This window comes from Bombus flavifrons, chromosome 12 (assembly GCF_040668555.2).
Source record: "Bombus flavifrons isolate JBK064 chromosome 12, iyBomFlav1_principal, whole genome shotgun sequence".
In the NCBI taxonomy this organism is placed as follows: Eukaryota; Metazoa; Arthropoda; class Insecta; order Hymenoptera; family Apidae; genus Bombus; species Bombus flavifrons.
In genome coordinates, this window is record NC_138453.1 from 12,711,766 (window position 1) to 12,725,046 (window position 13,281).

Consider the following 13,281-nt stretch of genomic DNA (forward strand, 5'->3'; position numbering starts at 1 on the left):
TGGAAAACTTAAATCGTCGATACATTTCTGACGCGCGTTCTATCCAGCACGTATTAAACGCGATACATTGCAGATTATACTTATTACGTATTGATACTACAGTCGAAAACAATACACGTTATCTGTAATATACGAATCGAAGTTCGAATACGTTTAGTACTATACGCCTATACGCCTATACGCCTATACGACTGGTAATTAATACGCGCAATGAATATTTCATTTATTTCGTCGTTAGACTTGCATGTTTTTCAAACATTAATTTACTTTTCAAGTGAACGGTCGTTCGCTTTAACGTTTCATCGTTTCATCGTTTCATCGTTTCATCGTTTCATCGTTCCATCAGGGAAATCGGCTCGTCTTTCGAGTGAAATCAGAAACGTCGCGCTTCGCTATTCAAAACCGATCGTTGAAAGCGTTCGAACGGATAACGATGAAACCTGAAAACTCGAAGAAACGCGATCGTATTAAAAAACGAAAGGATAAAAATTCTCCTTCGGCGGCTTCCGGATGTACCTGCTCGGAGTTGGCTGTGTTGGCTTGCAGAGAACAACGCGTTCCGTGGCACTCACACAACGTAAATTGGATCCTTACACACCGATATCCTCGCTTCTTGCAGAATCCTCAGCCTTGGTCCCAAGGGAACACCCATTTTTTGCAACCTCTCTTCGCTTAGGTAGGGAAGCTCTACCATACCGACTTTTTCTTTCTCAAACGCGTTTGCATATTTCTGGGACACGTTCAATTTGGTTAATCGAAAGAAAACGAAAACTGATGTTTTAGTCGTGTCTGATAACGCGGTAAAAAAAGAATCGCAGGTACGGGGCGTCTGCGCCGCCTTTCGCGCCGTTGCATCAATTTGAACGAATAAAAGTATCGGTATACAGAGCGAACCATTCAAATGGAAATATCTGTCGCGCAAATTTCTTCGACGCTATGTCGATCGCCGACGTTAATTGGCATCAGGGAAAGAGAGTATTTTTTGAAAATTTGCTCTGCGATTCATTGCGATTCGTTCATTTGATAACGCTCATTTCGTGGATAAACGCGCGAATCGATAATTCCATCAATCGGATTAGAGACATTGATACGACTAGAAACGAAAGCAGCGGTAATTCCAATTACCTACCTCATACCCAAGTTCCCTGAGGAACAGTCTGATGAGCGGTGGTTCTGTGCCGAAGAACTTGGTGAGCTTTTTCACCCTCGAAGGGTTGGAAAGAGCCGGCAGCTCGGAATCCTTGATCAGCGGTTGAGACTGCGACCTCACCATTGCCATGCTCGTTTGAGTCCTGAGTGCAGCAATCTCGCCCCTTATGTTCTCCATTTCCTGCGAATACCTGGTAGTGGTGAGTTTCGAAAATTCTCACTCGCTTCACCGCCTATACCTACACGCTATACGCTCTTTCCTATTTCCTATGTTCCCTCCTATGTCCGATTGCACTCGACTTTGTTACAACAAGTCGTTAGATAACGGTTTTAGACAAATTCATTTCGATTCAACTATACCGTATATGAGAAACGGTATATTCATTACCTAGGTACGTATGCATACACGTATCTCTAAAGAAACTGACCATGTAGACAACGCCTTTGAATCGTCCTCGTCTTTATTTCATTACCGATCGTTCCATTTCATTTTTATTTCATTTTTGTTGATTCAATGCGAAAGCTTTTTCAATCGCAAACTCGACATGCATCGATAAGAGAACTTTCCGTACGAAACGAGTTTCCTTTATTGCCGAGCATGTTGCTTTTTAAACTCAAAGTATTTAAAAAGTTGCCAATGCTCGCATATGCTTATACGTACGATATATGTACGATGAGAAATAAACTGCGGTACGGTAACAGCGGTACGTTAAAAATAATTGAAAATCTCGTCTTTCTAAAGATCTCTTGCAAGCTAAGCGTTTTTAAATCGTTAACCAGATTCTCTCACCTGTATCATCAAATGTTGCGTCCTCATCTCCGAACTCAAGTGTGCCACCGATCTGGCAAGCGTCACTACGTGAGATTCTAGTCGTTGGAAGCGTTTGTTAATGCTCTGCAAACGCAAGGACAATGCTTAATCGACCGCGTATCCGTGAAAATAGATCATCCAGCTTTAATTTGTGTAAGAACGAGTACTTTATCTACTTATTCTTCGATACAATTGTATCAAAATTTCATTTCTCCATATCGAAATCGAGCGTTTAATTTCGTACAATTCGTACCACGCATTTTCATTTTTCATATAAAAATGAAAATTACGATAGTAAGTGTAATAAAACACCGGCCGCTAAGTAATGGATTGCGACATGTGAGATTGTTCCTCGTTCGATATCATTCCACCTTGATTCGTTTAAACGAAACCTTATGCACGCGTCTTGCAGATACACCAAGTGTGGCGATAAAGTAAGTAACAGTAAAGACCACTATAAAGAGAATTCGCGCGAAAAGCAAAATGCCGTTTCAGTAAGTAAAATTAGCTAACGGAATCTATGGTAAACGGTAACGAATGGCCGATGAAGATTCGCGAAAGATGGACGAAAATGATACTAAGATGGTGAAATCGACGCGACGCGTCTTCGATCGAACCGACCTTTATGTCTTTGGCTTTCTTCATTCTGTCGTCGATCGCGTGGGATCTACGTTTATCATGGTGCCTTGTAACAGGTCTCGATGAAACGGATGACGTCGGCAACGATGAGACGGAACCGTAACTGGCCAGACCTCTGGCCTTCCGTCTTTTTTTCACACTTCCGCCGAGCAATTTCAGTACCTGCGATCGTTGGTAATCCTATTTTACTACAGCTGTTCGTGTCACCATGTTACAGGCGCAAGTTACAAGTACGATTTAACGTTTGTACATCGACTAATTTGTGGTAACTGGTAACTACACCAACGTAAGTTGCTACTTGTCTCACCTCGCTGTACATATTTTCTAGACCTTCCAACTGCTTCCTAATCGTTCTTGCGTCGTTTGTACTTAAATCGGAATCGCTTCTATCCAGCATCGAGTCTAAATCGAGTCCAGTGGTGGTCGAAGTCAAGTCAGCTGCTTCTACGCCGAAAACTAAATAAACGATAGTCGTACAGAGTCGTTAGAGAGGAAAGTAACGATGGTGAAAAATACGCGCAAAGAAGAAAATCGAACGTTACTTACGATGAGAGAATTTCTTCGCAGCATCTTTTTTGGAAGTAGACGCACCACGATGCTTCGAACTACCCGGGAACCCGCCTCTTTTCTCTATAGCCTTGCTGTAATCGCTGTAATTGGGTTTCGATCCGTATGGTAAGCTACAAGGCCCACAAATACGTGACCGTTAACATTGTCAAGAATCGCATGCTAAGAGGACGGTTAAACTGGCAAAGATTAGTTATTTCGATCGGATACTGTGTCATCGTTAACGCGACTGCCCCGTAATCGACCAGCGAAACCAACCGACCTTTACGTACAAAAGCGTTTCTCCTAAATCGAATAATCGTTTGGAACGGGTAACCTTTCCGTTTCTTGCAATATTCTTTATCGCAACTATGGTTGGCGATAAATCTCCCGAATTATCTTCAGGATAAATATCCTGAAGGATATTTTACGCGTCGAAATAGGAAGAGAAACAAAAATTCTGGTAGGTTCCCGATAGGTTGGTCGTGGTCCTAAAAGGAGCACACCCGCCTGCCTACGTTTGCCGACAGTTTGCGATCGGTTGGTTGCGGATCCATTTTAGCAGACCCGTATCGGTGCCTCGATGTACGCGAAGGCCAGAAATAATCGGAAGCAACCCTGGACCAGTGACCGGAAGCGACATCGGTTACGGGACGAAGAGGATCTGTTTGAAGTAGCGTTACCTCGCCGAGTATCGATTTCTCGATGTTCTGGGACTTTCATGGGGTGAAAGCGGCGGTAGAGGTGGCGTTACCGATGATACACTTTCGGACAGGGTGGAATGCGCCATCGCGGGCACGTCTCTTGGTTCTAAAATGCTTCTCAGTTCCGACTCGACTATGTCCACCCATTCGGAATCCTGCACTGTAAGTTCGAGTAAATCTACGTAATTATAAGTACAATTTTACAATCGCGACGAAACGTTTACACGCGTAGATTACGCGCAACTACGCGGTCGATCACCGATTATTCCGATTGTCAGTCATATTCGTAATCATCGAGGAAACATTTGCACGACACAGCTGCAAACGTAGGTATATGCATTCTACAAGCCTGATTAAAACTAGAGGAAGCTAGGATTACCTACCTTCTACCGTTTACGTGTATATATACTTTGATATACTATATACTTTGGGATACGGTGAAATATTTATCGTGGCGAGTAACAAACCTGGCGGGTGAGTTTGGTCTTCGGGTGGTGGCCGTCTTCCGCTGGAATAAACAGCAGATCCTCTTCCCGAATCAACATTGGAGGAACTCTGTCCAGCTTTATCGTAATCCGATCCAGATCCCTGATTCTGGATTTTCAATCGGCTGATACCGTGTTCTAGCTCGTCTTTCCTTGCCTCCGATTTCGCTAAGCAATCCTTTGCGTATTGATTCTCCATCCTCTTCAGAGGCTCGCCGTTTCCAATTTTCGACCCGGACGAACTCCTACCCACGTCCGTTTCGATACTATCCTTCGACATTTTTCCGTTGTAATGATTCTCCTCGGCTCGTTTCTGCAACTCTTCGATTCTTTTTTGCACGCAAGTTCCTTCCGACTCCTGACTTTCCTGACCGGCGGCCACTCCTAGCTGTTCCTGTTCCCTTTTCGAACACCTAACGGCATCGTCTCTGCGAATAGCGAAGCTGGTTTCCGGCCGATACTCGTCTTTCCTTTGAGAATCGCTTCTCCTGAATTCCCCTTGTCCACGATCTTCCACCGTGATCTCGTATCTTTCTTTGTCCAACGGATCCACCGTAAGAGTTTTTAACCCGTCAACCGGATTTCTCGATTGTTCGTTAACGCAGCCAGACCTTTCGTCCTCGTACGAAAGCTGCGGCTGGGACGCCGCCTTCTCGATACCTTTCGTCGAGTTTCGTCGCTGAAACTCTGCTTCCTGGTTACTTTCGGTTTTCATATAGACTTGCGGTACACCGTACCTCGGTCGACCTTGAGCATAATGGTAATACACTTCCTGTCCGGGCAGCCTGAGCTCTTGAGCTTGTCTGGAAGTGCTCGGTAGATCGATCTGAGATCTTGACATGGTTTGTCGAGCTTGTTGGTATTGCTGATAAGACACGTTGTTCGAGAAATAGCTTTGCTGCACGTTCCTGACGCCGGCGCCGCCGCCTCCGCCTCCGCCGCCGCCACCCCCACCGCCGCTGGTTTGGCTATTTTGCTGTCCGACCAGTTGCTGCTGCTGCTGATGCATCTGCTGGATCAGTTGTCGTTGATGCATGTTCTGTGCGTGCTGCTGCGCGAATCTCGGACTCTGATGATGGCTCTGATTCTGATGCAACAATTGTTGCGCACTCTGGAAGTTTTGATTCGACGGTTGCATCGCCGCGTTCCCCACCTGGTGCGGTTGCACGCCTAGACCATGAGGCTTCTGCATCTGCGTGCTCTGGCCCTGTTTTCCAAAATCGTTCCCGTTAATCCCGATAAATTCATCCAACCGTCGACCTCGACCAAACGACTGAATTAACCGACTAAATTAAACGACTAAATTAATATACGATATTATCGTAATGCGTAAATAACGATATACGTCATCGTCCAAGTACCACGAAAGCTACGTCAAAGTGAGAAAAGTAATGACAAAGATTGTAACGGAAAATCACGATATCGAACAATATGAAGGGTCACGGCAGGCGACCATAATCGATAGCCATGTCACAGAAATTTCTTGCGATTGAAATTTTCGTATCCGTTTACGCCCTCGGCATAGATAATTGCTTATTTGCCTCTACCTACTTACATATATTACTATATGTCGAAGGAGAATTCTCGTATTTCTCGTAATAACGGAGATAACAACTCGTTTAGAATATAACACGACCACGTATCGGAAATTTACTACCACCTGCAAAATTCGTAACGTATTCGTCAGTTTACTCCGGTCTCGAGCACGAAAGCAACAGGACGCGAACGTGTCCACACTCTTTTCACTACCTCCTCCCTCTAAGAGCAATTTGCATTCCCATTAATTATTTTACGTATTAATTACGAACGCCACTCGCAGCGTCCTGCTCATTTTTCTCCAATTACTCTAATTCATCGTCTTCAATAACGCATATTATTACAACGCGTACATTAACTCAGGTGTTTCACGCGGACGAGTCACGTGAGCGCGTTTCGAGAAAAATAACGATCTATCGGAGATGCCTGTCTGCAAGTTCGTCGGGAAAACGACGGACTAAAGGACAACGGGAAAGATTCTCACCACTCCTTATAAAAGGAACTTACGAATGGACCAATCGACGCGACGTCTTACATCGGGATATCGATAAATTTGAAGAGTCATACGCACAGTGCATCGTGCTGTGTGTGGTCGGTTTTAGATGGCATAAATATGGAACACGTATCACGTGCACCGGCTATTTGAATAGCACGTATGCGTCGCGTTATTGCCCTTTCTGAATTTATATGAGGAGAAGGTTACCCTTACTTACGTAAAAATAACCTTTCCGCTGGTTACACCGGAAATAACCATCGGCGATTTTACCTGACGCCTGGCGCGTATCCGAAACGTTTCGATCGTTCCTTCCTCGAAACACAATTTTTGCACGGATAAGACCTTGGAAAGAGAAGAGGCTTGGAAGCGGAGAGGCGGAAAAGCGGAGAAACGTCTAAAAATTTCATTGCGAACAAGTCGATGCGAATAAAGGCGTATTACGGGGAAATATGTTCGTTGAATATTTGAAACGTACGATCGATAACGGCTGGGAAACAAGTTGATTGCTTTGGCTGCAGAATGGTCGCGGATCCGAAATACAACTACTAAACTACCATTCCAATTCGTCATTTGCCATCGTTCGCATGTTTTCATCACGAAGAATGTACGAACTTGGCCTCTGGTATATTTTAAATGACAACCTATATAATCGTTATACGTTGTACAAATAAACGAACGATTATGCGCTATGATACAGGTCCTTAAATAACGTGGCGAATCACGCGCTACAAACGTGTCAGTTATAAACTGCAATTTTTATCGTAATGTCGAAGATTTCGAAACAATTTTTCCAACATATCCTCCCCGTATTCCAGCTTTTTAATTAAGAACCGAACCCAACGAAATTTTCTCATATTTTCTTCTTTTTTTCTTTTTTCATAGAGTCGTTATTTCGACGTGCAATAAACTCCCGTTCGCCACTTCGATATAACAGGTGTGCTTTCATATTTAAAAAAAAAAAAAAAAAAAAAGAATATACATCGTACGTATGCAATTTAGGAAGCGAGATAAAACATAGAAACGCGAAAATAAATGAAAATGTGCGAGCGATTGAAAATAGTTCACTCGAAAACGTAACGACTTTTTCATACGTTCGATGAAATGAAATTAAAAGCTGTCAGACGACGGAACGACATCTTTCGCTTTATTCAAAGTCGGTGCTAGCCGTATTTTTTTATACGAAACCGGTTATTTCATTGACAGGACACGTTTGAATCTCAACACGTAAGATACACGTTTACGAATGAATGAATACTCGTTTACTTTAAATATGCAATTTTTGTAATTCCGATGAATCTATAAAACGATGGTTTACGATAATTATCGTAGCCAGTCGCTACTTAGTATCGCGGATAATTGTCGATAGTAGAGCGAAGCGTCGAGATATTTGCATCGGTGTAACATAAGTCCAACGGAATTAAATCTAATCTAAGAATTCGATAGAATCAAATTGCAAAACTAAATACCATATTACATGGAAATCGCTGACTATACGAGTAATTTTCCGCGTAATAAGTTTCACGTTTAGGTACTTCCTACGTGTACATTCGTTGATGGAACTTTCGACTCGAGCGAGTAATTTAAAGTCGTTTGAAACGAAACCAACGCTGTCTACCGGCATTGAGAAGCGATTCACAGAGCGCGGAAGTAAATCAAAGATTACCTGGTTCTGAGGGCTCTGATGAAGTCCTTGATGCAATTGCTGACTCGGCAATCCAGATGGTCCCTGAACAACGTATTCCCTCGCAACATTTTGCACCTGCTGGCCACTTGTCGCTGATTGGCCAAAACCAGGAACTTGAGTTTGATGGACCGTTTGAACTCCTCCAGGTGGAGCGTGATGCGTCACGTGAAGCTGAGCACTTTGGCCTGGTAAATTGGGTTGAATCTGTGACGTAGGCTGAAGTTGTCCAGGAAGCGGTACGTTCTGTTGATTGCTCAGGTAACTATACGAGTGCCCGTACTGACCTGAATCAGGTTCAAGCGTTACATAAATGTCACTGTCCGTTACGTTGCGAGTGGGTGACTTGGACGAGTAAACGCGGCCGATGTTAATTTCAATTTTTACGCAGTTTCGATACCTTTTCGCTCCCGTTACATTTTACGTGTATTTTCGTTGAAAAATCTATGGAAAATAGGATATCGCCACAACTATCGTCTATCGCGTGGAATTCTAAAGGATACCAATCGATCGATTTTCTACTTTCCGATTTTCAACTTGTCTCGTCTGTTTATAATTTATAGCCACCGATCTCTATATGACAAACCTAATTATACCTAATCGTAGGTAAAAATCATTTAGCCGTATCGCGTGGGATGCCATCGAAGATCGATAGCATGTTCTCAAGATTAACCTATTGCCTTACAACCGGTGATCCTCTTGCTAGTTAACTAGCAGGCTGGAAGGCGGTGCCGACAATCATACCGCCGACTACGCTCTCTTATTTCCATTTTACATTTTACATGCACGCACATGCCGTAACGCAGCACACCGAAATTGACTTTCGATGACGGATCATCTTGTATAGAGGCAAAGCGTTAATCATCGCTGCGGCAACATTGTAACGCTATGGCTTCTAGTTAATTAGCAGCGAGAGGATCGTCCTGTTACCATAATATAGAATTACACCGGTGGCGTGGCTCGAGAGGCAAGATACCGAAGATACGCTGTTTAGCATCGAAGCTCCATCTTACCCGCGACTTTAATCGCAAACTACAAAATTACAAATTACCACCGTGAGAATCTCGCAATATCGTAGTACGATACGTATCGTAGTACGATACGTTTCAGAAAGACAGTGTTTTAGTGGAAATTCAGACAGAATCAGCACGATGTTGCTACATGAAATATACCCGATATAAAATACTCACCGCATGCGTTCTTTGGATATTGCTGCATATTAACAGGAGGTTCCTGTGCCCGTGGCTTCCCATAAATCCCTTCCTTCTTCTTCGCCTCCTCCTCGTCGATGCTTCTGCTGGACTTTCTCAGCTCTTCCGTGACATTGTTCAAACTCGCTTCCGGTTCCGGCTCGGCATCCTTGCGACTCTGTCCGAAACGGCTCGATATCATGTCCTTGATCGTGTGATAAGTTCTCGAAATGGACTTGCTCTTGTCTTCGTCGATTTTGGTGGTCCTTGGCGCCGATGCAGCCGACGTCGACCTTTGGAGAAATTGCGATTTTATCGGGAAAAATCAATTCTCGGATTCACCGAGTGCGGCGCGATACAGGTAGATATTTACGCGTAAGATTCCGCTGGCTGATAACTCCTGGCTTGACCCTCCTGTCTCACTTCTTGCATCTGAGTGCCCTGAAAAATCGTTTACATCGTAGTTACCTCTCACAAGCTCTTATCTCTCCGTGTTATCCGCCTAGTCGACTAATATTTCACACTCGTGGAATTTCGTTACGTCTGTCTATCCTGATAGATTCTTTGTTCGTAGAAGTTTCCAAGTTACACGTATTACGAAATGAAATGAAAAATAAAAGTTGATCTAGTATTTTAAAGTATCGCTTTAACCATTCCATACTCTATGTCGTTTCTTCCTTTTGTTACAAGTTCAGGCTGAATTATCATGCCCATGTGGTAAACAAATTAGATATCCCTTACCATCGGCATATGCTCATATGCTCGAACAAACAAGTCTAATCCAATTACGCGATACTCGCCGTACATACTGCAACGATGACAAACACCGGACGCTAGCAACCTAACAAATTCAATTATTCGACAGCAGGCAGTATCAATTTATCGGTAGCCATGTACGGTTGTTAAGCCTCGAGCTTCGTGCAATTAGCATCAGAGAAAAGTCATTGGCAGCGAACGCTCGAGAGCGTCGGCGGATAAAGCGATTGAGAAGCACCTGAAACTTTTGCTACGGGACACGGACAAGCGATTAACCAGCGTGGAGACATTTTACGTAACACGCTGTAAGGGAAAGTGTGGGATACGTTATTAAATCGCTCGGCTCAGTCGCTACAACTTTGGACTTTTGAACTTGGCGACAACCCGTGCAATTACTCGTTTTAACAAGGTTATCGCGACGCTCGAATAAGTTTTTCCGTATTAAAAAGCTTTTCCATTCAAATTTTTGTCCTCTGTCGCCCGTCCCTTCCCTTCTAATACTCTACTTCTAATCTAATTCTTTGCTCGATTACTACAAATAATAATCAACGTAAGCTTGACAAGAGTCAATAAGAGCGGATTATCGGTTACTCGCGAAATTTCCTACAATATACGCATTAAATGTATATTGTACGTTCACTTTTCAATATGTATTATACGCTTGGTCTCGGCGTGAAATTAAGTTATCTTTCAAATAAAAATAAGAAATTATCGATTCGACCGACACCGATAATCGAAAGATATCCGAACTGTTCGCCTTATCGAGTATTTCGAAAGCGGCGAGGCGAAGCACACTTCTCAGCGGAGGAAAGGCGTCGCGTTGGTTAGGGGAAACTCTCGACGCAATCTGCCGGAATCCACCGAAAACAATTCTCCGTCGAAGAGAACAGCGGCCAGCTAATGGCAGCATGTCCGTTTAAACCGCAGAGGGAATTTCAAAGTTGTCGGACTGAATCCTTTGGTTCTTAGGAAGGGATGTGGTTGGAATAACAACTGACACTGTCAATCAGAAGGCATAGAGGAAGAGAGAGGCAGGGAAGAGAGAACAGAGCCAAGTTTCGCCCGTAGGGCTCCATCGCACGCTTCGTGCATACGAAAAAAGATTTTCTGACTTATGGTCCCTGCACAGCTGCCGTGTCGAGGATTACGCTACGCTAAATCTAACGTACGAATATAAAATGTTAGGAGTCGTTCCCAATAAAGATACGTTGGATCAGGTATATTTTCTGTTCGTCGTAAGTCGGACCTGGTTTACGCACTTAAGCACGCAGACAACAATCAGGCTTTGAGTAGGACAAAAACATCTACTTACGTATTTCGGATGCTAACTAACACGCGCTTCGTCTTTCCGGCAAAGATCGTAAGCGCGCTTTCTTATCGTACTGGCCGCATCGCCAACGGTCATCGCGACGATCGCAGCTGCAACAAGATATGCCTATAATCGCCTACGATACGAATTTCCACTCAACTAGGACAGCTAGTTCTTACTAATCGTTTCCTAGCGAACGTTTATGTACGCGCACACGTACGTCATGGAACGAACCAAGGGAAGCAGGTAATAGATTCGCAAGACGCCTACATCGTAAAAACAATAGCTCGGTTTTACGGTGAAAAGTACGCGCACATATTGCTATTTACCATGGTGATTATAGGATAAATACCGTAACAAAGAAACGTTGAATTGCGCGAACATCGTCGTATGACGCGATTATCCGGCACGTTAGAAACAAATTAAAGAATAAGATCAGTGGGTTCGAACCGTGTCAGTGTTTCATCGACGAATCTAAAATAAATTAAACGCGCCGTCTCCGTGCCAGAACGACAAAGAAAGAACGCACTCTGAACGCAGATCCGACGATAATTCTCCATGTTCTTTGCACACGCTATGACTCTCTCACATCCGTTTGTAACCTACGATCGTGGAATAGTACCTCGTAGCACGTGCATTAACGACACCTACTCGCATTTCCAGCGATTCACGTAGGTGCCCGATCGCTGTACGAGTTGCACGCGCGCGAGCCAATCGCCGGTCAATGAAAAGATTTCGTAACGATCGCGATTCGACCATCTCTGCGAATTGGCGTCCATTTGCTCCATACCTGTGCCTTCGTACGATTTAACCGATGCTTTTCGAATCAGGAAAGAAGAGGGTTCAAAACTCAAGAGGTTGTGGAAGCATTTAAAAGATAAAGAGGTATACATTTTCAAATACAACGGCAATATTCTACCTTCTTCTCTCTACCTTATAAAAGATACTGTGGCGCTAGTTATAGTCAAATTTTCTGGCAATTATAAATTGTAATTAAGCGACCAACGAGCATAAAACAGATCCCGCATTTTAAACTCTGCTCGTCTTAAATCACATTGTTTCACGGTGTATACTCTTACATATTAATAAGCTATATCGGAGTAACGTTATCGCATCTAGTGCCAACAGTCGACCACGTTACGTAAGAAATTTGACTGTTTCCAGCCAGTCTTACCAGCACATTACGAACGTTAACAAGAGAATTAGCTTACCTCTTGAACCCAAGCCTGTTGTTTGATCGGAGCATCCGGTGCAATCGCCACTCTACCGGCAGTTCTTTGCTTGTACTCGTGTAGAATAGGAATCTTGGAATTTTTGTCTCCCGACGACAGAACAACCTCGCGTTCGATCTATAAACGAAATATGTAATTCTTATCGTTAACTCTCGATTTTATTTCTGTGTGTTCCGTGTTAATCATTCGCTTTGTCTATTTTGCCAATTTATTAGTAAATATAATCTTAACTTCGCTACTAACGACCACCGTGAATTTAAGACAACGATACGATTAAAGGAAATTTTCTAATATCGTGATACTGATAATTTCCTATCTGCAATATCCAAAGGATCCGATAGCGTCGGTAAATCGCGTACAATTTCATCATCCATCGTCCTATAAATTTGTTCGTTTATATAATTTTCTCACCACCCTGCCAAGTCTGTATAGACGCGGTGTACGTTCGACAGGCGAACGAATTGCAGTTCGAAAAACGTAGGTAGATTCGATGATAAAAAGTCGGAACAGAAGCAAGATCGACCGATGCGCGTTAAGACGATGCAATGTTTTCAACGAGGATTTCTCATCGTAAACGTCGCGTCGCTTCTCGGTCTCGATTTCACGCTACCTATCCGATTTTTCCAAACAACATCGAGAACAGGAGCACCGCTCGCCAATCAGCCGCTCTTTGCGTGCATATAATGCGTCTAAAAAGAGGTGTCACTGAACTAAACTCGCCTTGAAATCGCATCGCATCGCATCGCA

The 13,281-nt window shown here is 43.6% G+C and overlaps 1 protein-coding gene across 13 annotated transcripts in view; it reads right to left on the bottom strand.

Annotated features, from left to right (window-relative positions):
• The window catches only part of LOC138185423 (GATA zinc finger domain-containing protein 10), a 65,040-nt gene continuing 51,759 nt past the window's right edge, over positions 1-13,281 (bottom strand). For 11 of the 13 annotated variants that reach the window (XM_069124356.1, XM_069124355.1, XM_069124351.1 and 8 more), the window contains 12 exons: positions 12,514-12,651; positions 9,611-9,678; positions 9,238-9,530; positions 8,030-8,334; positions 4,317-5,541; positions 3,829-4,009; positions 3,146-3,279; positions 2,907-3,055; positions 2,582-2,761; positions 1,940-2,044; positions 1,130-1,330; positions 1-730 (listed from right to left, as the gene is read on the bottom strand). In XM_069124356.1, the coding sequence (XP_068980457.1) occupies positions 569-730; positions 1,130-1,330; positions 1,940-2,044; positions 2,582-2,761; positions 2,907-3,055; positions 3,146-3,279; positions 3,829-4,009; positions 4,317-5,541; positions 8,030-8,334; positions 9,238-9,530; positions 9,611-9,678; positions 12,514-12,651 (3,141 nt within the window). In that variant the 3' untranslated portion in view covers positions 1-568. Of the gene's footprint in view, positions 731-1,129; positions 1,341-1,939; positions 2,045-2,581; positions 2,762-2,906; positions 3,056-3,145; positions 3,280-3,828; positions 4,010-4,316; positions 5,542-8,029; positions 8,335-9,237; positions 9,531-9,610; positions 9,679-12,513; positions 12,652-13,281 lie in introns of all 13 variants that reach the window. The other 2 variants (XR_011174612.1, XM_069124357.1) reach the window with 2 other exon arrangements.